Raw genomic sequence first — 26,800 nt, 5'->3', positions numbered from 1 at the left:
TTTTGTCAGACGTCATAAACTTTGATACGAATGCTGCACTGTCATTCAATGCTTTCTTTTTATAAAATTCTTTTTTTGCTTCTGATTTTTCTTTTGGATCCTCGTCAGAAGGCAAAGAAAAAACAAACTTCTGGGCTGAAAGTTCGTCCAGTTTCATTAAAGCTTCATCGTATTGCTCTAGAATGCATAACAAATTGCTTTAATTAAAGGACATTAAAATTATATATATACATGTATACATTACATGTATATATGTATACATATGTACATATGTATACATTATTTATTATATTAATTTATTATTAATTTATTTATTATTTATTTTTATATTAATTTATTATTATATATTAATTATATTAATTTAATTACTTACTTGCTTCGCCAACGATCTTAACCGTATAAGTAGGCCAAGATTCTGGTGCATCAAAACAATGATTTACAAAATCCTGTAAAAGTTTCGAAGTATTTTCATCGTACGGTCCTGGCATAAATTTTGTCGTGAGTTTAAGTCGCTTTTGGTCCCATGAGATCCATTTCGACGGTACCACGTCAATTTCTTTTTTTCCAGACTTTGGACCTTTCCTTATAAATTGTACTAACTGATATTTGTGCAAATAGTCTTCGTCCTCACTCATCTAAACAACGGAAAAAATATTCAAGCCTTGAGATACTTATTCCTATTGTTATGTATAGAAATAAAGAACGCCTTATTTATTAACATTCAACTATGAATTCTGATCTTAATGCAAACTTGACCGAATATTGAGACTAACTTTGATGAAATAAAAAAATTGTGCAAATAACTTACCTTCAGTTTCCACGATATTTCGGTCTTCAAAGAATAATATCGTTGATAGTTATTACACAAAATTGTTTCACCCGTTTGACTTGTTTGTTAATTAATATAAAAGAAATGATAATATGTGCAGAATAAAAAGCACACGGTCACGCGCATCACACGGGCTTATGAAAAACAAAGTAACGAAGGATGTAAATATATAAGAAACATTTGACAATTGATCAGTTTTACGGTTTCACCAATTGATGTCGTTCCGTGTTTTGTACTGTAGCCACGGCAGAAAAACTATTTAAAACTATTACTATTACTATTACTAAACTATTACTATTACTTAACTATTACTATTACTATTACTATTTAAAACTATTTTCGCATCTGTGATCCATGCATTGTTGTATCTTATATCATTGTGTGCGGAGCTGTATACACATACACAGTCGCGTCGGGCTTGAGGGAGTCAGGGTTGCACTTATTAGATTATGTTAGAATAATGTAATAAATTTGTGAAATAAATTTGGACAATTACAATCGTAATCCCAAAGGTTTCGTTGATTACCGCGTGTAAAACTATAATCGATGTATTTAATAAAGGAAAAAATAAATAAAATAAATGTACCAACAAGTATTATGATTTACTTATGTCTTTTTGTCTTCACAAAATTATTCAGTTTTTCCATACAAAGATTCAATCTAGTGTAAAAGAGATATAGCAAATGTTCTTTCATTAGTTCCATTAAGATTTAATTTCAATTTAATCATTTTATGTGCGATATTATGTATGGTCATAGTTTTTCTTCTTACTGCATCAAAACGAGATTCTAATAATTCCCACATGTTTAAAACAGATGAATTTATTGGATTTGTGTAAACAGTTTTTTTATTATACAAACATCGCCTTCAAGTTTGATTTTGTTATTTTTAACATACATTTTATTTATCGTACATATACATCCCATTTTTAGAAGAACTGTATTATCTGGCGCCTTATTTGTAAGTAACATATTAATGCACTGTAAAGCTTTTATATTATTTTCATTTTGTTTAAGAATTGTCACTACTAAAGGAGAAGGTACTTGATTGATGCAAGTTTTTTGCTCACAAAGTCTTCGAGCTAATTGTGCGACTACATTTGTAGGTGAACGAAGCATGTTTTTTATTTTTCCTAAATAACTCTCAAATGCAAAAGCACTTATAGACGATAAATTGCACTGTGTATTAAAAACGTCATCTGAAATGTGAAGTAAGTTGTGAACATTCATAACCATAAAGTCTGGACCATAAAGATCTTTGGATTGTAAAATAAATTTGTTCAGTAAATCTTTAGCGGTAGGAACAAAATTTACTGCATTTTCTGATGACAGCATACGACAAGCTGCATGAAGCAAAATAAAATATTCATATTTGTTTTTCTCTAAAATTCTTTTTAGCAAAATAGGGCCAGCAAACAATAAAAAAAATCTGTATTCAGTAGCTTTAAATTTTAAATAATCTGTTATTGGTCTCATTTTTCTATCAAATTCAATCGGTTGTTGTCGTTTTATTGTTAACATTCTCATTGACAGTTCTTTTCGTTGATTTTGACTAAATTTAACTTTTAGATTAGTAGACATCCATGCATCTATTAATCTTTTCATCACACCTAAATAGCATAGATGCATTGAATCTAGAATAATATCATTAATCATATTAATTGGCGGAGTTATGAATAAAAGAGGCGATGCAGCATTGTGATGATGTGGATCGGTAAAGTTACGGAAAGTATAGTCAGTGCGTTCTGCACAATTTGTTTCTAAAAATATCATTGTTCTGTTATGTTTGGTACCTTGAATTTCACAACGTTCACAACCGTGTGCTGCATTGTGCCCTTTTATGCATTTCAAGTAAGACCGTGCAGGAGTATCGCATATAAAACCTTTAATTTTGATTTCAAAGTGCCTTTCTTGTATAGAAATGCCATGAACTAATAATTTATTTAGTTCCATTATAAAATCTTTCATAAATTCATGGATATATTTTGGCTTTGAATTTCCTGAATAAATTGCGACAACAAATGGGCTATAAATATCAGGATTACATTGTACTTTTACAAGTATTGGCCACACGTCGTTTACACTTGATTTGAATAATTTGATACCGTCAATATTAATTAAAAGATATAAAATATTTGCATAATGTAAATCTAAATTTATGCAAGTTCGCAATCCCTGTTTGATACCAAAATAAGCATATTGTCCTTCGGTTTCATCTAAAACGAGCATTTTAGTTATAAAATAATGTGACTTGTTTGTCTGTAAAAGAGTTTTAGATGATTTAGGTAAATTTGGCAATACGGGATTCAGAATGCTTAGTAAAGAATCTAGTGTCGAGTGAGGAACTCGACATCCAATGGCCCAAGAACGTCACTCAGCTGAAATATCGTTTTGATTTTGATGTTGTCGAACTTCAATATCTACATCACCATTATTGCTGTCAACACTGCCGTCAGATTTATCGCTAATGTTATTAAAATCAATATCAGAGTCACTATGGTCTCCAGAGTTAGTTTCCGAATTATCATTTTTCTTTTCATCGAGTGTATTATAAAGGTCAATTGCAGTCTCTCTTCCGTCTTCGGTTCTAAAACTTTCCTCGTGGTATTCATTACACTCGGTCGAACTGTCTTTTTCACTATGACATTCACATTCACCAATATTATTTTGATTATTCCTCGCATTAGATGAAGATTGTGTATTAAAATTATTTGTTGCACTTAACCTATTCATAGCTTTTAATTTTCGTTTGAATTTAATAATTTTTCGATATTTTTGTGCGGTTAATCTATCCGCTAACAATTTCATGTCTCTATCCATATTTGGAAGAAGAAGTGAATTGTTATATTTTTATAAAACGTAGCGGGAATAAATATAGTTATATAGACTTATAATAGACTCTATAATAGTATCTCTTTCAGAAACAGTTTGAGAGAAAAGACTAGCGGACACTATATGGACATATAAAACATAGCGCCAGACAAAACTCTGGGCCATACCTAAACCCTTCTAATTTTTTTAGATAGGCTATGATTTGGTAAACAAGTAAGGCCAAACTTTTTTTTTCCTGGCAGCAAAGACTGGCGAACGCTACTGATTAAACATAGCGCCAGACTAAATATCATTCTGGGCCATACTATAGCCTTTCTAAATTTTTTTAGATAGGCTACGTCTTGGCAAACAAGTGAGGCCCATACTTCTGTCTTGGCGTTAAACTGGCAATTTCTACCAGGGTACATGATAACATAAATAATGAAAAATAATTTCAATTTTATTTCGGTTTTATTAACAAAAAATTTCTATTATTATTTTTATACGAGCGATGTCACATGAATAAAATATTAATATTTTCTGTTTCAATGTCATTTGCACGATCGGATCTAACGCATCGCGCTTTGCTGCGTGGATATTCATCGGCAATATCATTTTAAATAATAATTTCGAAATCGAAATTGCATGCTAATTATATGCATCGCGACTGATTTGCTCTCTAGCGATAGCTAATGACAGCTATCAAAGTTGCCGCGCTTTCAATTGCCATATAATATGTGTCTGTTCGTTTAGGTAATTGTATCGAGGTCGAACGCCATTGTATCAAGTACCGCTTGTTACGGGAAATGTATTTAATTTGAGCGGCCACAATTTCCGCAGGAGACAGAGCATTTAGTTAATAATTTTTCACTCAAATGTCATATCATGTGGAGGCAAGAGGCAAAGGAAAGAATAGAGAAATTCTATACGTTGATGCTATTAAGATAAATTATAGTCCCATTTTTGCACGATGGAGAAACTTATCGACGATTCGACTTTCTCGCGATATGCGAAGGCAGCGAGTTTTTTCAATTTCAAGAGAGATGCTACCAATTCTGTCGTTGCATCGTTCCTGCTGGTTGTGAAACGATGACGCTGAATCGAACGGTACACACGTCAAAATTGAGTGTTGTTCCCGTTAAACCGAGAATCAAATACGGGCTATGAACGAATCGTACGAGTGAATCGTACGAACGAACGTGTGACATTACGACGGGAAAGGGACAAAGTGTCGGCTGCGTGACTCGTTGCGGGTGGGAGAAATTTTGTCAGTGTGTCATCCCGGATAAATCCTGCCGCATCGCGCGACGACTTCGTCTTTTTCGCGGCAGTTTATGTGTGTACGTGCGTGTGTGTGCCACGAAGCGCATTTGTCGGTGGAGCGAGCCAATCACGCGACGTAGACGTCGGTCGTCTCTTTAAATTGTTTTCTGTGTTCGGGGCCTCACCTCGGTGAGCGGTCGTCGCGCCAATCTGTCGCTCTCCGAGGTAGTGAGCCTGCTGGGCCTCGCCGACGACGACGAGGTCCTCGCAGGCACGTCGGAGGAAAGCAGGAAGCACGCCTTATGGCAATTCTACTCCACGGGCATGCTCACCCACAGCCACAGCGACGGAGAGTTCCCGATCTACTCGCAAGGTGAGTGCGAAAGTTTGAAAGAAAGAAAGGGTAAAATATAAAAATAATAGGTATAAATATACATAAAATAATGAAGAATGTTCCGGTTAGGCGGAATCGAGAGGCAGATATTTTTTAAAAATAAAAGTAAGTCGTACATACGTACGAAGTGTGTTGTGATTAAAAACGAAATGGTCTTGTAACGAGGTACCGAATGTGTACCGGTATGAATAGCATCGGAATCGATAGTTATAATCGCACTGATGCGATCGTTGCGCTTCGACGACTCGCTGCGTCAACGAGCTAAAATCCATATCGTCTAAAAAACGATCCTCTTGCGCAGGTAGAACGTATGTACGTCATACCCGCGTTTATAGGGCCTATGTATTTTTATATAATGAAAGATAAAGGAGGAGGGATGTATAGTGGGCGCGCCCCATATGTGTACGCTGCATTGTATGTAATGAGAGGATCGATTCGTCTGCAATATACTATCGATGCTTTTTGTTAGATGCGAAAATGCTGTCGTTGTTTGTTTGTCACGTCGTTTTTCATCGGAAGTAATGTTATATTTGGGATTATGTGGCACACGTAATCGATATTGACATTAAAATCATAAATTAATGAGCCGACTGCTTATAATTTAAAACAATATTCATAAATAATAATAATAATTTGGAGGTAATTACACGCGCGGTTCAAATATTTATAATTATTATATGAGAGGAATAATAGGCACATCTCATCGATCGCGTCATGTATAACGCTTTCTATTATCAGGCGTTGCGCAAAAGCTTTTAATGTCGAATAAGCGTATCTCGTTACTTCGTTGGACGATTTGTCGGCGGAATGATCCGTCATTAATGTTACGGAAATGGATGTGAATAGGCTTGTATATTAAAAATGTCACCACTTTCGGTTGTAAGAAACTGAATTCCTTTTATTATTAGAATAAGCCAATACTTATATGCACAAAAAGGGGCGTTGTCAACCACCAACGTGTGTTCGAAGGTTTTACAGAGAGTCGACTATACTAAAACAAAAAAAAGGTTATTATGCACGCCCGAAACAGCAGCGCGGAAACGAACGAAAAAGCGCCATCTAAAAGAAAACGAGTCGAATTATCTTCAACATTCCCACTCGACGAGTTTACAAAGTCATACTCAAAAGTTTGCAATTTGCTATAAATTTTTGCTTTGAAAGAGCTTTTGTTAATATGTCCGCCCGTCGTTCATCGCTGGAAATGTGCGTAACCATTAGTTGTCCATTCTTGACTACTTCTCGTACATAATGATATTTTATGTCCACGTGTTTTGTTCTCCTGTGAAACGTTGGATTCTTGATCAATGTTTCTGCTGCCGTATTATCGCAGTATAGAGTCGTTGGTTTAACTTGCTCGTACCCAATTTCTCGTAATAGGCCACGAGTCCACACAACTTCCTTCGATGCATTGTGGGCCGCTATATACTCGGCATCTGTAGTTGATGTAGCAACTATTGTTTGCTTCTTAGATGACCAAATAACTGGGCCACCATTCAGCATCAACAGGACGCCAGAAACTGATTTTCGCGTATCCATGCAAGATGCATAATTTGCATCTGAGAAGGCCTCTAATTGACTGTCCTCATCAATCTTTGTACCATAAGTGAGACCCAGTGATTTTGTATCTTGTAGGTACCTAAGTACACGCTTTGCCGCTTGCCAGTGTGTTGCTGTTGGCGTTTCCAGAAACTGACTAAGTTTGCTTACTGCAAACGATATGTCAGGCCTTGATCCAATTGCCAAAAACATCAGCGAGCCAATCAACTGACGATATGGAATTTCTTCGTCCTTGATAATATTGCCATCTTCATCGAGCTCTCGTTTTAGCACGACATTAGGATCCATAGGAACGCTGACTGGATTACAATTTGACATATTGAATTTTTCAAGCATCTTAATGGTATATGCTGTCTGATGTAGACGTGTCTGTTTGTTAGGTCGATCACGGTCAATTTCAAGTCCTAAATAGAATCTTGCTTCGTTCTGTGTAATCTCAAATCGCACTTTAAGTAATTTCAATAGTTTATTAATTTTGTCTATTGATGCTCCAATTACTAGACCATCGTCTACATAGAGTGCGATTAACAAATACTTTTCTTCATTTGCGTAAACACAAGGATCGTAGTTGGTCGGCTTCATGTCTAATTCTCCTAGTACAGAGTCAATTTTCTTATGCCACTGTAACGGTGATTGTTTTAGACCATATAAGCTGCGCAAAAGTTTACATACTTTTCTACTTCCATCGTCGAAGCCTTCGGGTTGTAGCATATATAACTCTTCGTCTAAATCACCATATAAAAAGGCGGTCTTGACGTCAAATTGTACCATCTCGTAATCCTTGTGAGTTGCAACAGCTATCAGCATTCGAATTGAGTCATAGCGTGTTACTGGAGAATACGTTTCGCTGAAATCGACGCCTTGTTTTTGACTGCAACCCTTTACGACGAGCCTTGCTTTATATCGGTCGGCGTCACCGTTTGGTTTAATTTTGACCCGAAAAACCCACTTGTTTTGAATTGCTCGACGTCCTTTGGGTAGTTCAACTAATTGCCATGTATTATTTCTTCTTAGCGAATCAAGTTCCTCACACATTGCTTGCTCCCACTGTTTTCTGTCAGGTGATTCGATTGCTTTTTTGTAGTCTTCAGGTATCTTGATTTCAGCTAACATGCATGAACATGTGCCAACATGTTGAGTTTTGCTTCTTGTTCGATGTGCAATTCCATTGTTTTCAGTTATTCGTTCAGTTTGTTGTCTTTTCTCCTTTGAGCGGGTTCTCGTCGCAATTGCTTCATCTTTACTTGAACTTGAATCTTGTTCGGAGTCAGTATCTTGTTTTTCCTGTTTTATTTCTAATTGTTCTATATCTTCTTCTTCAATGAATTTAACGGCTGCCATTGGACGAGGTTCGACAATTTTAACGTTGCATCGCACATACACGTTCTTCGTGCCGCGCTCCCAGAGACGATAAGCTTTCGAGCCTGGTTCATAACCCACAAGTACAAGCTTCTTTGACTTCTTATCGAATTTGCTTCTAAATTGATCTTCGATATGAGCGTACGCATCACTACCATAGATACGTAAAAAGCTGACGTTTGGTTGTTCACCTGTGAACATCTCCCACGGTGTTTTGCCACCAAGTCGATCCAAAGGTATTCGGTTCCGAATAATTGCGGCTGTTCTTCCAGCTTCGGCCCAAAGCGATAAAGGTAAGTCTGCTGCAGCCAGCAACGTGCGTCCAGTCTCGACGATTGTTCTGATTTGTCGTTCAGCACGACCGTTTTGTTGTGGTGCACGCGGCGTTGAAAATTCATGAACTATCTTGTTTTTGTTCATAATTCACTTCATGTCTTTGCTAATAAATTCTCGTGCGTTATCGGACCGAAAACGCTTTATTGTGTGTCCATACGAATTAAAAATTGCAATAACACTTTCGACGGCGTCGACAATTTCAGTGCGATTTTTCATAGGACGAACTATTAGAAATCCAGTGTAGTCGTCTACAAAAAACTACCAATACAGTATTTCCACCGAGAGACGGAGTTGACATCGGACCGCAGACATCAAAATGTATCAATTCATCTGGCTGCTTTGCACGAGTGTCCGATTCGTTGAATTGCTTGCGTGTCTGCTTGCCAAAGATGCAGGCTTCACAAAACTTTTCGCTACTACTGATCTTTGCGACGTTCACGTTTTTAACTGTGCCACTAGTAGCCATTTGTTCCAGTTTCTTATAGCTCACGTGACCGAGTCGTTCGTGCCACACCGACAGCGGTTGTACATCATTTTCGGCATGATGAGCTTCATGTTCTGGTAGCACAACTTGTGTGTTCATCGTGTACAAATTTCGTTCATAACTGTAACCAGTCATGAGTGTCTGGTTTCTTTTGTTGACGATCTTGATTTGATCTTCTTCGATGATTGTTCTGTTGCCATGTTTTGCGCTTGCGCCGATGCTTAATAGATTACGACCTAAGTCCGGAATCCAGAGTACGTCATATAGTGTACCTTCGCGTTCTTTACCGTTTACCGTTGATATAACTCTAATATTACCTTGGCCACCTGCATAAACAATGTTTTTGTTTCCTACAGTTATCGGTACAGACTTGTCGTCAATCGCCTTGAATGTCTCGAACCATTCTCGTCGAAACGTCATATGATTGCTAGCTCCTGAATCAGCTATCCAACAATCTTCGTTCGGGCGTTCGCGCTGAGCCGTAGAGAATGATGCTGTGAATGCATCGCCATGAGACGATCTTTTACCTTGTGATGCGCTGTTAGCTTGCTTCGATTCTCGTTTAGGTTTCTTGCATTGTCGAGCCGTATGTCCTTCTTCATCACAATTGAAGCATTTTCCTTTGAATGTTTTCTTATCTTGCTTAGGCTTTTTGATGTGCTTTGACTTCTTAGCACACAATGCAACAGATTCATCTTCGCTACTTATCTTGAGCTCACCGAAGCTTTTAGCCAGTTGTTCTTCTTTCATGAGACGAGGCAGCAGATTAGCTAATTTTTGTTCGTTTCTTGGTACTGAATCCCAAGCTGATATTACAGAACGAAAACTTGCTGGTAACGAATGCAGAATCTTCGTAATTATTGTTGTTTCATCTTGTTTATGGCCAACGTCTTCAAGTTGTCGAGCCATCTGTTCAACGTTACTGACGTGTTCCGACACCGTCATTTTATTTGGATCCATCTTATACTCGAAGAATCTTGCTAACAACAGATGCACGCTTGTTTCGTTCTTTTGCTCGTACAGAGCTTCAAGCCTCGTCCAGATTTCGTTTGAGGTTCTGCAATTTACAATGTGACGTATCTGAGATAGCTCAAGCGACTGAGTCAATGCATACTTCGCTTTCTTATCTGTAGCATCCCAGTTTTCGAAACGTTCTTGTGGTCTGACATCCTTGCCGCTCGTGACATCATATAATCCGTGATATTCGAGGAAGACTGACATCTGGTACTTCCACAGCCCGAAATCTGTTCCATTGAACTTCGTGACGGCAATTTTATCCATGGCTTTCCCTTTTTTTTTTGTAAGACAGACAGTTTTTCCTTAACTCAAGTGTGCGTAACTACAATGCACATAACCTATTCACTGGGCGTAGACGCGACCAACTGGGCCCATAACCTGTTACGGAAATGGATGTGAATAGGCTTGTATATTAAAAATGTCACCACTTTCGGTTGTAAGAAACTGAATTCCTTTTATTATTAGAATAAGCCAATACTTATATGCACAAAAAGGGGTGTTGTCAACCACCAACGTGTGTTCGAAGGTTTTACAGAGAGTCGACTATACTAAAACAAAAAAAAAGTTATTATGCACGCCCGAAACAGCAGCGCGGAAACGAACGAAAAAGCGCCATCTAAAAGAAAACGAGTCGAATTATCTTCAACAATTAATTATGTTGAAATGCTAGCATATGTCGATTAGGGATGATAAGATAATTAACTCGAGTATTGGAAAAACAATCCAGATACATGTAGGTACCTTTAGGTGTGTTTTAATGCAAATACTGATTATCGATACATTTTTTAATTCACAAGTTAGGAAACGATTTTTCCTTCTGTATTGCTATTTTCATTGAATATTGTTTTTTGTAAATCACAAATGTCGAAATAATTGCTGACGCAGTTATTTATCGATGATACATTGTGTATTGGTGTTCAGAAGTTTCAGATGTGCTCGAGCAATTCGAAGTTTGAATCTTAAGATCGAACGTCACATAGTTTGGACCTTTCGAGGTGAAAGTAACGTAATTCAAACAGTCCGAACTGTTCAAACTAACTTCAGGTCCGAGAATTCAGAAATAGTATAGGTAATTCAAACATAAAATTTAAAATTTATATATTTATGAGTTTTTGTCAATTAACGAATATTTATTCAATTTTGGATTTTTTTAAAATAAAAATGTTTGAAAAATATTAATGCAAAATTAATAAATTAATGCAGAAATTTTAATGCAATGATAATTTGTAGAGAATCTCAAGTATCTCAAGAATTTGGACAATTTTCTCGGCATATTTTTTAATTGGAATATATTATATGTTTTATATTGTTACAAAGATTAAAAAATAATAATTTTCGACATTTACGAATATCAAAAGAAAATAATGTTAAAATAAAATTGATATGTAACATTACATGTTAAAAGAAATTCGAGAAATGACGGAAAAGTTTGAATGAATTTTTCCTGTGTCACAAAGTGTCGAAGTTTTGTAGTGACTTTTCCGCATGATACTATCGTACACTAGTCAGTCGACAGGTAAGACAAATTCTTTGAAAGACGGCGATGTATCACCAGTGTCGGTTGCGATGCGCGAAAAGTATATATGAGAAAAGTTCCACATGCCGTCGTAGTTGCATACGAGGTTCCCGATAAATCGCGCGCCACGCTGCGCACCCGATCAAGCCGAAAAGAAAAGCAATTTGCATTTCGTTTTCCGTGTCATTTCGCTTTTAGTTGCGAGTCTTGGCGTCCCACAGCAAATAAGACCGCGTTCCGTCGCTCTCGGCGAGAGAGTCTGTAAAGAATGTCGCGATTTTGTCGATCGAGGTTGCGGTGCAAAAAGATGACCTCAAAAAAATGTTTGCAAAACTTTTACGTGAAAAATGCAAACGCATTTGTCATTAGTACTTTACTGTGGATAATTTTGCAAATTAACGCTTTGTGAAATTTTTTTTAAAAGTATCTTATTACATGTATCATGCATTGCTGAGATAACAGGATGTCTCGAATATAGAAAGACATACAACTTCAATGAAGTAACATCCGATATCTATACAACTGTCGTCATTGTGTTTTTCGACATTTCTTTTATCATTGAAAAGAGAAATGAGGTGATCTTAATTCATATAGAGAGTCGATAACATGTTTTTTAGGAGGTAGATATGTCTAGTTATCCTACTGCAGTTATTAGTTCTTATTATCTTTTCGGTGATCAGTGGTGCTTAGAGGTAGAAACGACAGGTTCGGCGATATAAGAAGTTGCAAACACAGTTAGGGTATCACCATTAGAACCATTATTGAACCATTATTGAACCATTATTGAACCGTTGTCTCGTCGAAGACAAATTACATGGTCCTGATAAAGAGGCCACTTTGGCTCTCGCTGAACTGACCGTTCCGATTCAGCTCAAAGAATTTCGCCAAAGGTTGAGAGATTTGCAAGCATTCATGACGAGCGTACAGGGTGCAGAAATGCAAGAAATTTGGTATAAATGGACTACAAAATATCTTTTTTTTAACTATAAATCTTTTCCTATTCTACTGGTGACCGCATCACGGAACTATCTTTGGTCGTTAGGGATCGAAAGGTAATGGAGCACGCGTTTATTATGTCTATCTCTTGTACACGATTCTTCTTTCACTGAGTTGAGAAACTAGAGACGTCTTGTTTAAGAATATAGTTACGGAACCAAACTCGCTAATAAAATAACGAGAATGTGACAATGAAAAGTCCCATGAGAACACATCTAAATTAGTGCTGCCCAACTTTTTTGTACATGCGAGCTACTTTTTTTTAATAGATCTTGTGATCAGTTTGTGTGCAAAGGAAAAAATATAATTTTAAATATAAAATCAGAACATCAAGTAATTTTAATATTTATTAAATATACCAAATGTTAAAAATTGTATTCTCATGTCATGCATTTTAATCTTTTTTGCATTTTATTAGTTTTTATATATTTCTATATATGTATTATTATAGTAATTGTAAGTGCAATAATTAATTAGGTTGGAAACATAAGCGGATACAATTTTTTAGAAGCTTATATATTTCTAATATCGATTTATACAATAGCTATACAAAAGAAATTTTTTTAACACAATTTGAGTTATGCGAATTTACAAATTAGGGAAGATAATGAGACGATTATTTAATTGTTTCAGAGATTCTTTAACTATGCACGTAATGTATTGCGTACGAAATACTATTGTTTTATAGAGCGTATAGTTGGTTCTAAAAACGGTTATTAAATCTATATTGCTCAAATTCTTTAAGTATAAATTATGATGGTGTTAGACCTAAATTAATTTAAAATTAATTTTATGAATTTTAATCTTTCTGTAACTCGTACATACTAAAACAATAATAAAAATCCCTCTTTATTATATTTTACATGTCAAACAGTCACTTTTGATTATCTAATTTAATATTATAAGACAACAAGAAAGAAAAAGAATATGAAAATGAATCGAATATTACAGTAAACTTCCATTTTGGATTGAATAGAATTTAAACAAATAAATTATATAATTTCTTTTAAAATTTTACTACATTATATGTACATTATATATTAATTGTTAAACCAATGCAAATGTTTAAAATTAAAATTAATAGATATTATATGTATTTAATATATATATATATATATATATATATATATATATATATATATATATATATATAATATAATTAATATGTTTAACATATTATATAATATATAACATATGTAAGTATATATAATATATATATAATATTTTTAGAGATTATTTTTACCAAAGTTGTGTAATATTAAACTGAAATCATATAAAACTTGTAAAACATATCGGAGGTATATATAAAAACATATAATAAAATGAAATAAATGTGAAATATGTCACATTATTAATCGGAAGATAGTTATCAAATTACATGTTTGCAGAAAGTGCTTTGTTGGCAAAATCGATCTATGTTAATAAAATCAAATTATAGAATAATTAGACATTAATACGATTTTTTCGAAATACGAATTGTTTTCAGTTATTCCAAATTATTTAAGTCATCAAAGTCAAAATTATTGTTATTGCTGGCTGTGCTACTTGAACGTAGAACGTTGTCATAATTTGTTTTAGATAAATCTATGAAAATATTGAAATATGTATTAGAAGTATTAAACGCGATTGAAAGAAATTAAAATTTTAAAACAAAATGAAGCTGACCGTCGTCGTTTCTTTAATTTTGTGTCCTTGTGGGTGGCACGGATATACCGTTTGTTTCTTGTATTGTTGTCCAAATCTTTATACATTGTTTCTTCACGTGTCTTTTCGGATAGTTTGAGTAGGTAAGCTTTAGAATCATAGTGTTAGAACACTTCTTGCATCACACATGAAAATCATTAATCAGTTCAACATTCTTCCACCATGGGATTTTTTTTAGAGATTTTTTTAGAGAATCCGAATTATTTAAGTCACTAATCGTTGAAGTCTATTGTTATTGCTGGCTGGCTACTTGCAGATCCGTTGTCAAAGTCTATTCTGGATAAATCTATGAAGCAAAATAATTAATGTATAAGGCTCCAGTATTTGATAAAATCAAATAAAATTCAATAGGGGCGTAAAGAGCCACAATGCAGGTTTTTCGTGCGAAGGTTAATTTTAAATGGAAATACAGTAATCTTTGCACGCAGAACCTGCATCGTGGCTTTTTACGTTCCTATTGAATTTTATATATTAAATCTATGAAGATTTTGAAAATATTTTTTAAAAACAAATGCTAATTTTCTGAATTGCAGTGTGCACATTATATATGTACCTATATATATATATATGTATATATATATATATATATATATATATATATATATATATGTTATAAGCGCATTAAATGCTTTTCAAAGAAAATAAATTTTTGTAATATATAAATATTAAAAAAAACTCACCATTTTTCTTTCTTTACTTTCGTGCACTTGTTGATGGTTCTGATATATCGTTTGGTTCTCGTACTGTTGCCGAAGTCCTTCCATGTATTCTATCAAGATGTTTTGACATGAATTCTGATAAAGCAAGTTGTATAATGTGCTTTTTTTTTTTGTTTCTTACACTCTCTACATGTTACACTAAAATTGTCATACTGTTTAACATACCGCCACGCTAAGCTACGTAACTTGTCGTTTTTCGTTGGTGGCTTCGTATCATGTCGCTTTGATAAATGCCTTTTTAGATTGCCATACTTAATTTGTTTTGTGCTCTGAAATATCGATATGAGTTTCTCGCAATCCGGTACTTTGCATTCCGCCACGAAATCGTTAATTTTTTTGAAATGTTTCCATATCCAATGTTTTTTTTCCGTTAGTTTTATATTCGGATGTTTCCTTTTAAAATGCTTATGTATTGTATTTGTACCAACATAAATTACACTTTGTTCCTTTGGCAAACACAATTTACATACTGCTTTAAACTTGTCCTTTATTTCGAAATATTCGAACTCCCAACGGTCACTCTTTTTATTGGGATATGTAGACATTTCGTCTATCTTTTAGAACAGAGTGCTAATAACTAACTGAGGTGAAAACGGACTGAACGATCTAACGCAACGTCCGAGTGCGAAGAGTGCAGTGTATATATTATGAGAAATGTTTACTAACTTTCCGGCCTAGTATCAGACCACTCTCAACGTAATCCAGAAGAACAAAAGTGAATAATGCGATTGCTTTCTTCGCAAAATTGCGATACACGATAAACATGTAAAACTAATAATTGCTCATTTATATAGGTATATAATAATTATAAAATATATTTTATAATATAAAACATACGTGTCACATTTTAAATTAATATCGAACATTAATTAAACGTGATTGTACATTATTTAAGAAATATAATTATAATAATTATGCATGTGTGTCACGGATACACTTGTTTTCTCAAATATTTCAGATTATTCAAGTTCATAATCGTTAAAGTCAAGACCAGTGCTGACTGACCTTTTTGTATATACGGGTTGCTTTTTTTAATAGAGTGATCTCGTGATCCGTTCATGTACAGAGGAAAAAATATAATTTGAAATATAAAATTAGAATGTGATCCTAATATTTATTAAAAATACAGACAGACTAAGTATCAAAATGTATAGAAGTTAATAGAAACAAAATAAATATAAAAATTAGAAACAAATTTTATAATAAGATCAAACAATGTAAAAGTGAAAATGTAAAGATCTATTAAAAACACGTCGCGATTGATCGATAAATAGCGATCGACTGCTTGGGCACACCTAGTTAAGATAGAGCACTAAAGATGTAGGTATTCTCACGTTTATAGTGCCTTAGTTAAGACTGTGAGCTAATTTCTGATTTTTGGTGTGTTCATTATGCAAGGGCGCAACAATTATTAACATAATAATATTAATAGTAATATATATAAAATCTGTCATTGTCTTTGTTTTTTAAATTTGTGTATTTCTTCATAGCCCAAGCATAGCGTTATTTTTTATATTGTTGTTTGAATCTCCAAATGTTTCGCTATGATGTGGATGACTTCTAATGCGGGTGGACTTTTAATGCATATTTCAATGTTTTCATTGATTTATGCAGAACAGACTTTGACAACGTTCTACGTTCAAGTAGCACAGCCTGCAATAACAATAATTTTGACAACGCAAATAATTTGGAATAGCTAAAAAAATTATCATATTTCTGACATGTCCAGTTATTCTATAATTTAATTTTATTTAACATATATCGATTTCACCATTTTCTGCAAAGTATTTTCTTTAAACATTTCATTTCATAACTATCTTTGAATCAATAGTGCGACATATTTCACATTTATTATAACATAGTGCATAATTGATACAGTTTCATTAATGGAATGGAATTTTGAAAGAAATTATATATTTTATTTATTTAATTTCTATTTAATCTAAAATAGAAATTTGCTATAATTTTCGATTAATTTTCAATATTTTTTTTTTGTTGATCTTACAATATTAAATTAGGAAGTCGAAAGCGACAAATGTTTGATATGTAGAAAATATGTAAAATATGATAAAAAGGTATATTCATTATTGTACGAGTTACTGAAAGATTACAATTAATAAAATTGATTTTGAATTAAAAAAAATTTTGGTTTAACACTATTATAATTTATACTTAAAGAATATAAGTAATAAATTTAGTAACAATTTTAAAATAATTACGCACTCTTTAAAAATAATAATATTATATATCTATTTATAAAAATGCAACAAAAAAATCAATTACTGGTAATAAGTATATTTCGAATAGTTTGTTATGCTGTCGAATACTGACAAATTTCGGCACTTAATTTATTTTGTCATATTAAATAATTTGTTATTTTAAGATTGGTTATATTTTAATTCGGAAAATCAATTATAACTTGTTTTTTTTACCATAGCACGCGAAATTGTAAAAACATTTACTTTATTGTTTTCTAATTGATTATTACGAATGCGGGAAACTAAATTTCATTTTTGTGATCCAAGATAATTTAAAAATTATGTAATATCATTTAAATATCAATTTACATTCTTTGTTTTTGATAATTATTAGCAAATAGATATAACAATGAGAAATAACAATGGAGACGTTCACTCGCAATGAAATAAATGGCGTGTAATCTTATGAATCTCTAGAGACGGAGCGTGTTAAACTTACGGAGGCACTCAAGCCGCGCCCAAATTAGCGGATGCCTCGCGAACTATGTGGTCAACCGGAAAAGAGATTAATTCAATTTGCATTTAATCAGCGCGCAATCTCTTGTATGAATATTCAATGCGTGCCCCTCCCTCCCTCCCTCCTTTTTTTACCCCGCGACGTGTCGCTCGTTCCTCCAGGGTCTACAAAACATAGGATCTGTACGCTACATTCATCTACGCGTGTATTTAGCTGCACTGTCGCGTTCATTTACTTTTCCACTCGGTCCGCGCTTTTCTATTCGCGTATGCGCGATCGCGGTCGTGGGTGGGATTATAAATTTGTATTGCGTGACATGAAAGTACAATTTCGGGTTGGTCAAAGGTGCGTGATTGCGCGATGTTTTTGCACGAAGCTTCTCTTTTTATCACACGTGCACAATGCAGTTCATGCAGTTTTGTGACCTCTGTGAAGTTGGCACCCCATTTTTCAAAAAATCAATTTTTTTTTAGAGTTCTAAATGCACCCCAAAGAGTTCTAGAGTTCTCTATAAAATTTATAAATAGTTTCGGCAAATTAGATAAAAAAATCCATTATTGAAAGTATGGGGTGCTAACTTCACAAAACGTTATTACAAAATTGACGATAACAGCTTAATCGTCGGAAATAATTAAAAATATCATTAGAATTATTTGTAGAACTCTTGAGGTGCTACCCAGAACTCCAACGAAAAAATTAAAATTCCAAAAAAATTTTATTCTTATTGGAACTTAGAATATTTTCTTAATCGGTGATACGAAAAATAGCGAGAACTTTTTATATATTGGTCTGAGCGCTTCGAACCTTAATAATTATTGTTAGAACTCTTGAGGTGCTACCCGGAACTCCAATAAAATAATCAAAATTCCAAAAAAATTTTTCGCTCTTCCTGACCTAGAAAATTTTCAATCAGTGATACAAAAAATTGCGAGAACTTTTTATATATTGGTCTGAGCGCTTCGAACCTTAATAATTATCGTTAGAACTCTTGAGGTGCTACCCGGAACTCCAATAAAGTAATCAAAATTCTAAAAAAGTTCTCGCAATTTTTTGTATCACCGATTGAAAATTTTCTAGGTCAGGAAGAGCGAGAAATTTTTTTGGAATTTTGATTATTTTATTGGAGTTCCGAGTGGCACCTCAAGAGTTCTAACGATAATTATTAAGGTTTGAAGCGCTCAAACCAATATATAAAAAGTTCTCGCAATTTTTTGTATCACCGATCGAAAATTTTTTAAGTCCCGAAGAGTAAAAAATTTTTTTGGAATTTTGATTATTTTATTGGAGTTCCGGGTAGCACCTCAAGAGTTCTAACGATAATTATTAAGGTTCGAAGCGCTCAGACCAATATATAAAAAGTTCTCGCTATTTTTCGTATCACCGATTAAGAAAATATTCTAAGTTCCAATAAGAATAAAATTTTTTTGGAATTTTAATTTTTTCGTTGGAGTTCTGGGTAGCACCTCAAGAGTTCTACAAATAATTCTAATGATATTTTTAATTATTTCCGACGATTAAGCTGTTATCGTCAATTTTGTAATAACGTTTTGTGAAGTTAGCACCCCATACTTTCAATAATGGATTTTTTTATCTAATTTGCCGGAACTATTTATAAATTTTATAGAGAACTCTAGAACTCTTTGGGGTGCATTCAGAACTCTAAAAAAAAATTGATTTTTTGAAAAATGGGGTGTCAACTTCACAGAGGTAGTTTTGTGCAGTCTTTATAGCAGTACGAGTTAACTGTTTATAGCTGTACGATGAAACTGTTTTCGCGCTTTTGAGTGTGTAATGACATCGGACGATGTAATTAACGAAATAACAGATATTACAATAAAAACATGATAAAACGTAAATATAAAAGGATATATGTTTCAATTAAATATGATCCTGTTAAATTTAATTGCAGTATTGTTGTGGAATATTTTGGGCAATGTGAAATAAACGTTTTTTAATCGTAACGAGTGTAATAAGCCGTGACGATAAAAACCGCACGTAATACAAGCCGCAATTTCTCGCACTCTGAAGAGAAGAAGACCGCGCCCATTCCGCAATTGGCTGCGGCTTGGCATGGAACGAGCGCTGGGGATTAAAAAAAGAACGGGCAACTTTGTCCGTGTTCGCTTCCGTAGCGGCCGGTTGCGTCTTCGGGAAAGCTCATCCTCTTAGTGCTTCGTTAAATATTCACGAGAATCTCCGCTTAAGCGCTGCATTACCAAGAGAGTCGCCGAGAGAGTCCCCGGCGAGTTGGCACCGTCTCTGACTTCATCTGGTGACGTTGTCGTCTCTGGAGAAACGTGCCGCAGCCGACGACGACGACATCGCGACCTTCGAGACAAAAGGCTCATTAAGATTCCCTCGTTCAAAATCATCGCGTCGTCCGGTTAGAAAAGAGTCCTTCGGTTCCATTAATCTGTCGTCGGTTTATGATTAAATCTTAAGAAAGTGTTTATGTTTCCGTCATTCTTTAAAACGTGAATAGGCGACTTAAAGAGTATTCATGGAATATACAATATAATCAGAGACTCTTTTTATATATATATACGTATATTTTTAGATATATAGGCGTATTGCCTAAGGATTGTGTTCGACTTGGTTGAAAGATATTGAGACCAATTTCTTAGAAAAATATAATTTATTTTTCCTCGTCAGAGAAGTAGAGTAAAGTACAAGTTTTGTGTTTGATTTGATTAAGGGCGCCAGAGGCGCTTTCTCGGCAAGAGTGTAAGGCCGAGAATCAAAAGAAAAATTGACGGGCGCGGTAAGAAATTACCGGCCGCGTCTTAGTGTGTTGAACGGGTCCTAAAAAGGACGGTTCAACTGAGTTAGCTCGTTGCAGCCCCTTTCCCGGCGTCGGTGGAACTCCGTTCGGGAAGTGGTCTTCCGTCTGACAACTGCTCTCTGAGCAGGCTCTGAGCGGTGAAGTCTGTACTGCGATGGACCGAGTCTCTGGTGTGCTGGTGGTGGCAACCGTCTCGGCTCTCGGAATTACGGATTGCTCCGTGTACCGAGGAGAGAGAGGTCTCCGAATTCGGATGTCGCCTTGAGTGAGCGTGTCCCTTGGTGGTCGAGTCAACCGGACGCAGAACTCTAGTGGGATTAATTTCCACACTAGAGACTGAGGAGGTGACGGCGAAAGTGGAGTATCCGCGGGCCGCTTGGTTGAAGTGTGTGGCCGATGCTGGGACTCTGCTTTCTTTTTACACGCCTTGCGAGGCAGTGTGAGAAAAACGGCGAGACTATGTGTCTCTGGTTATCTTCTGCCGAGGCAGAGTACGACTCAGTTCAAGGGCCCTGGGGAGAGCTCGCCTTGAAGCGAGTGAGTGAGGAAAGATCTGCGGAGCAGCTCTTTTATATCTCGTCGATCGAAGCTTGATCGCGAGAAGGTTCTTCACCGCCTGCGCAACCTGGCGGTGGGTCCACAAGCTTGTAACTGGTAGAAGGCCTGCGGCGCGTAGCGGCGCCGCGGTGTATTATACCGCGTCAGTGCAGCGGTGTGGCGGTGAGCCGCCACAAGATATAATTGAGTTCACAGGTATAATTCTGTATTTGAAATTGATGTTGAAAATTTATGAAAGGATAATTTATTTCAACTCTTCATGAACTTTACGTTTTAAACCTGAATGAACACACAAGATGAATATTATGTTGCGTTTATTAAACATTTTATTTTACAAAATTTCTCAATGTATCGCTGCATTTGGAATCACAGAGTCTTCAGGCTCCTTCGTATCTTCATCGGTTTTCTGAGAACCAATATCCTTCGAATACCGTTCCGTGGTGCCATCAGTATTTCGATCGATCCAATCACCGGTACGAACTCCAGTCCGGAAATCGGCGAGGCCCACGGAGCTGAGAAACGTGTTAAATTCCGGCAGGCTATCGTAAACCGAGGGTAACTCGTCGATATATCCGTTAGCTATCGATACATCGTCGTATGGCAGCTCTAGCGAATTAGGCCGGAACTGTTCGACGCGGACACCGTAATCATTATAATCGACGTAATCCCCATTTTGTTTTGCCGCGATATTCCACGGCCCGTAGAAACCGTGTAGTCCGACATTTTGCCAGATAGTTCTGTGTCCTGTATTAGCATTTGCAAATGTTTATGTTACATAAGAGGAGGAATAATTTTCTTTTTTTTCAATAATTTTCACACAATAGTTCTTCAAATTCTTGAAAATTCTAAATATTTTTTATATTTAATTGTTAGAACTCTTTGAAATTGAAAACTCGAGAATTTTGAAACTTAAACTACATAAAAGTTTGTTGAAAATTGCTGATGGAAGCTTAATTTAATAGACGAGAAGTTGTAAATATTTTCGAATGTCCATTGTTTGAATTAAAATTGCATTATATAACTTGATATCTTTAGACAAGTTTGAGCATTATTTGGACATATTTCACTGAATTTCAAAGTATTTTGAAGACTATAACAAAGTTTTTAAGTAAACTTGTAATAAAATTGTCATTTTTCTTTAAGATATCATTTCTAATATCTAATCCGAAACCGATGTCTTACCCAATTCAAAATCTCTTATAGGCATTAAAGCCACTTCAATTGCGGTCATCAAAGTGAGAATTAATTGGAAGATATTATGATGCTTCATTGGTGAACGCTCTGTTACCTTTCAGTTCATAGCTGACACTGGGTTTTAGTGTTTCACACAATCGCTTATATGTGCTGCTGCAATGGTTTCGTGTAGGCAAATATTTGGTTGTGATTTTAGCATGCGACGATGCCTCGTAACAGTTGCAGCTTTCCGTAGGAACTAATTTAACTAATTGTTGTTTATCCGCTTATTGAGATAATCCTCTTAGACCAACACAGATGGTGCGAATCTTCAAGGTTTTGGGCACTTGCGACGTATCGTCGTAGGATTATATCAAACATGATATTATATTGTGACATATATATATATATATCGAAAATTTATTTATAAAATGAAGGAATGTGTGCACAAATATGCTTTGTGATTTTCATCTTCTATATAAATGATATAAATATGTAAGTATATACAATTACTTATATATTTAAAATAATAGAAAAATAGTAATACTAAAATTTTAGCTGATAAATATTCAATAATAAGATAGATACGCAGTCTGTTAGTTGAGTTTGCGAAATTTTCTGGATATCGTCGTCTGATTGTTTTAGTTTCCTCTCGGTAATTTTTTTAGCGACCCCAGCCGGAACTATTAAAAGAAATTATTTTCCTTTTATTAGTCATTTTGTTACAGTTTTGTTTAATTTAAACGAGAATTTTGCGCTCTTATTATTTAAATGTACTAGCTGATATCTTGTTAACTGAGTGACACGCGTGCTTGGTTTTATGTAATCGTTATTAAGTGGATTGAAATGAAATACAAGAGCTTATAAATTTCATAAAAATGATTTTTTTATCTTATTCAATATTTTTTGTTTTGAATATTTATACACGTAGTGTATTTAACATACAGTGTATATTTAACAAAAATATTTTTCTTTTAATAGCAACTCTAGTGATGACGATGGTTATTTTTAAACAATATAATGTTTGTATGAGCGTTTAGTGAAAAAATTCTGCATAATTAATAATATTTTGTTTTTTTACCCGACTTTAATGTAGGACACAGTAGATGGTTTTCTTTTCTTTCCTAAAACTTGACCTCCGTTAACAATGTCGTCGTCACCGTCGTCGTAGAAAGGTCTTCTGTACCAGAACAATGGAAATCCATAGTATGTCGTGTCTCTAGCGGCTAATCCCTCTCGACCGCCTGTAAAATAAGGATTATGACATTAATTATGCGCAATATCTTCAGTTATATATGCATTCAGGTCATATCAACACAGAAGAGAACTTTATTTATAGCTCTCACATTAACACAGTTATGTTTAAATTATATCAGTGTCTAAATTTTCTCAGTTGAAATCTATTTATAAAATGTAGAGAAATTTTGAAAAATAAAATTAAAAATTTTTTGAGTTACATATAGATTTAAAAAAAAAATTGTAAGAGTGTATATTTTTTATAATAATCGTATTAATTCTCATAATTACAAATTTTTCTCAAAAAAACATTTAAAACATTTTTATAAATTTTTTATTATATGTCGTAATCTTCAATTTGCAAATTTTAAGCATTAAAATATTTTATTCGAAAATTGAGGTTAGCTTGATTAAAATTGTTGCTGGAATAATTAATCGAATAATTGTTAATCAGATGATAAACAAACAAACTCACCATCAAATTGAGGAAATGGTCGGGCGTTAACGAAGTTAAGCACCGTGAAAACAATTGCGAGGTACATCACGGATTTCATTGTGCTGGTGACTCGCCGGACATAAATCGTGCTTAATCGGCGTTGAAGTTTATCTGAATTGCAACGCGACATTTTACACTCTTATATATACACTTGCTTTACGATCTGCCTCGGTTCTTCTTATTAATTAACGAGATGTTAATTCAAAGACGTGACTCGAATGACTAATCTCGCTAACGAAGTCGGCAAACGGAAGCGCGGTAATTCAGGGATTTGTCGCTGTTTGCCACGCACAAAACTAAACATATTACTTTGAGAGGAATTTCGCACAACATATTTGTTGGCAAATTTTTAATGATGACTTCATTTCTATCCGGGTTTTTTTCCACGTATATCGAAATATGCAGTACAATAAGAAATCGAAATGTAACTTTTTTTTTATCACGGCTGTCATTTATTTACAATGGAATACAAATGTTACTTGAAAGCGACACTTTCCTATCGGATCAACTATTGAAACGCGCAATTGAAACTCATGCAAATTATGAATGCTTTTTTATCGACGCTTACATAATTTCCCTGGGGACTCGAGAGCGTACAAGTCGGGCGAACAGAATATTTTGCTGTCTGTGTCGACGTTTCTCGTTGTGTATTCGCACGATCGGATGCGAAGTTTCTTATCGATCGCTCTCGCGTCTCCTGAAATAGCGTTGGCTGTAGAGTTTAAAGTACTCCGCCGGATGCGAAGCGGAACCCTAGGACTCTTACAACAATTGCTCGATCGGATTTGCCAGACTTAACGGGAGCACCCAAGCACCATTCATGAACGAGCGTTTCTCCGAGTTTCCGCCCGCAAGCACAGCGTCGCTCTTTGTGCGTTTAGTTGACATGAAACTTTACTGGCCGCGTACACACACCGTTGTGTCCGCGGCCCATTACGAGATCGCTCTAACTTACGCTCGTTACCGAGCCGTAAAGCAGCCTTACTCTCGCTTCTGAAGCCCGTCGTTTATACTTCGCAGGCTAAAATGGAGGATGTACGATGGGCATTTCCAAGGGAAGCGATAAAAGAGAGATAGTTCTTGCTCCATTGAAAAGGGCAAAGGTTCGTCATTAATCTGAGGTTTAATCACGCTTTCAGTATGAGTAATAATACCGGTTACTACGTTCACTAAACGCCGATTATGGTCTCCGAGCTGGTTGTAAGCAAACATTGTGAGAAAAAATATTTTTTCGCATTATGAAACTTTTCTTCTTTTTATTTTGATTTTTAGGTCACGTGTTTTTTTTTTCAACTTAAAAAGTGATATTTTTTTGTTTGGCAAAGACTCAGTAGGTTAACGAGAAATTAAACGCGTACTTCTTGTATATAGTAATTACGATATAGAAGTATGTGTACAGTCTAAACACAAGAGGCTGCGTGATTTAATTTTCATTAACGTAATGTACGACCCAAGTAATTATTTTAATGCAGCACTTTGTTACTGTCCCGAAAACAGTTTTAGTGTCAGTCACTTCGCTGATACACAGTCGTAAATTTCGTGAACGACAAAGCACTGCTTTTTAGTCTAGTGCGCACAGTTATTTCGCGTTGCGACGATCAATGTTTTATCTTATATAAACTTTTATCATTTTTCCTTTATATTCGCAAACGAGTGTTCTTCGCGTCGCGTAAAGATTTTTCCGACATGATGTTAGGGTCTTCCGAAGAAAATTGCAATATATTATAAGTTATGCGTAGGCGGAGTGTATTTATAAATACGTAAATAATACATTATGCATTGCAACGCTGCGATAAACTCGTTTTGATACTTAAGCGTAGAACAACTTTCATTATTTTAACGATCTTAATCGCGACATGAAAGCACCGTAATCTTAAGGATAAACTTTGAAGAGATGATAAAAGCGATTTTAGGTAATTCTATCGAAATTAGAAGAAAACTTTTTCATATTGATGGCAAAGTTTCTTGAAAAAAGAATATAAAATTTCAAATTACATTTTGGTAATTGGAGTACGTAATTGCTTCCCACGAACTTTTTCATTATGCCTTTAAGAGGAAAGCTTCTTTCAATATTTGTTGCATTTATTATGGCACAATTAGCGCGACAATGTTCGATAAATAAACTTTTTCTTTCTCTATTCTTGAATGACACGTTTTAACACATCCGCACTTTATATTCATATATTTTTTAAAACCGCTAATCTATTTCAGTGGTAGATTGAAAATTTCTTCAAGGCCGTTTTCTTTGCCACTGAACTTGGAGAATGACGCTTGGCATCTCGGCACTTCGAAAATCTTTTCCAGCTCATAGATATAAAGGGGGATCTCTCTTTCCTCAAAGTGTCCGTAAAAAAAAAAAGATTCACGTCACGAGCTTCTCGACGGTGACCAAGGCGCTTGACGCTTCGTCGATCGATTATCGTTATTAGGTTACCGTTAACCAGCGCTTTGAAGTAAACCGTACGGCCGTGTGTCTTTGTTTCCCACAAAGAATGTTAAGGAATACTTTTACGAGCTTTTTTTCCAATCGCCGCACTGCAAACGTACGATGCAAAATGGCGTTATCGAGAGCTCCGCTGCATTGATAAACGTTTGTTCGAGCAAAGTGCTTGGAGTCGGATAATGCATCGTCACGTACCGTGAATGAACTAACGTTCATTGAATAGTTAAGATCTCTTGACACGTTTCCGGTTGCAGGCTACATTGCATTTCATTGTTTTCGCCACTTGTGTTATTTTATTGAGCTACGATGGCTGCTCATCTTTTTCCTGTTTCGCGTGCTATCATTGCCAACATATAACGGCACACTTTTGTCACATTTAATATTAAAATTGAATTGCGTTGACAGCATTTGTT

The 26,800-nt window shown here is 35.0% G+C and overlaps 2 protein-coding genes and 1 long non-coding RNA gene across 4 annotated transcripts in view; 1 reads left to right on the top strand and 2 right to left on the bottom strand.

Annotated features, from left to right (window-relative positions):
* The window catches only part of LOC105670030 (phosphatase and actin regulator 2), a 324,201-nt gene that overhangs the window by 10,448 nt on the left and 286,953 nt on the right, over positions 1-26,800 (top strand). Inside the window, exon 2 of one of the 2 annotated variants that reach the window (XM_067347499.1) lies at positions 4,655-5,275. The exons of the other annotated variant lie outside the window; for it this stretch is intronic. Coding sequence (XP_067203600.1) covers positions 5,227-5,275 — 49 coding nt within the window. The 5' untranslated portion in view covers positions 4,655-5,226. The remainder of the gene's footprint in view (positions 1-4,654; positions 5,276-26,800) is intronic. 2 annotated transcript variants of the gene reach the window in all.
* On the bottom strand, positions 13,792-16,081 carry LOC136997124 (uncharacterized). Its single transcript, XR_010887953.1, has 3 exons — positions 14,946-16,081; positions 14,227-14,551; positions 13,792-14,145 (listed from the first exon to the last, which is right to left on the bottom strand). It is a non-coding gene; the product is annotated as an uncharacterized lncRNA (long non-coding RNA).
* LOC105669678 (uncharacterized) lies at positions 21,337-25,158 on the bottom strand. Its single transcript, XM_012362731.2, has 4 exons — positions 23,924-25,158; positions 23,294-23,456; positions 22,222-22,895; positions 21,337-21,783 (listed from the first exon to the last, which is right to left on the bottom strand). Exons 3-4 carry the CDS (start codon positions 22,307-22,309, stop codon positions 21,383-21,385), a joined length of 489 nt encoding a protein of 162 aa, XP_012218154.1. The 5' UTR covers positions 22,310-22,895; positions 23,294-23,456; positions 23,924-25,158; the 3' UTR covers positions 21,337-21,382.

Source organism: Linepithema humile, chromosome 1, assembly GCF_040581485.1.
Source record: "Linepithema humile isolate Giens D197 chromosome 1, Lhum_UNIL_v1.0, whole genome shotgun sequence".
Lineage (NCBI taxonomy): Eukaryota > Metazoa > Arthropoda > Insecta > Hymenoptera > Formicidae > Linepithema > Linepithema humile.
This window is presented reverse-complemented; position numbering and strand designations above follow the sequence as displayed.

Bases quoted from the DNA above. Each gene is read 5' to 3' on its own strand.
- LOC105669678 (XM_012362731.2), bottom strand. From the start codon at position 22,309: ATGAAGCATCATAATATCTTCCAATTAATTCTCACTTTGATGACCGCA. The intron at 21,784-22,221 runs GTAAGACATCGG...ATGCTAATACAG, and splicing joins TATAAGAGATTTTGAATTGG to GACACAGAACTATCTGGCAA.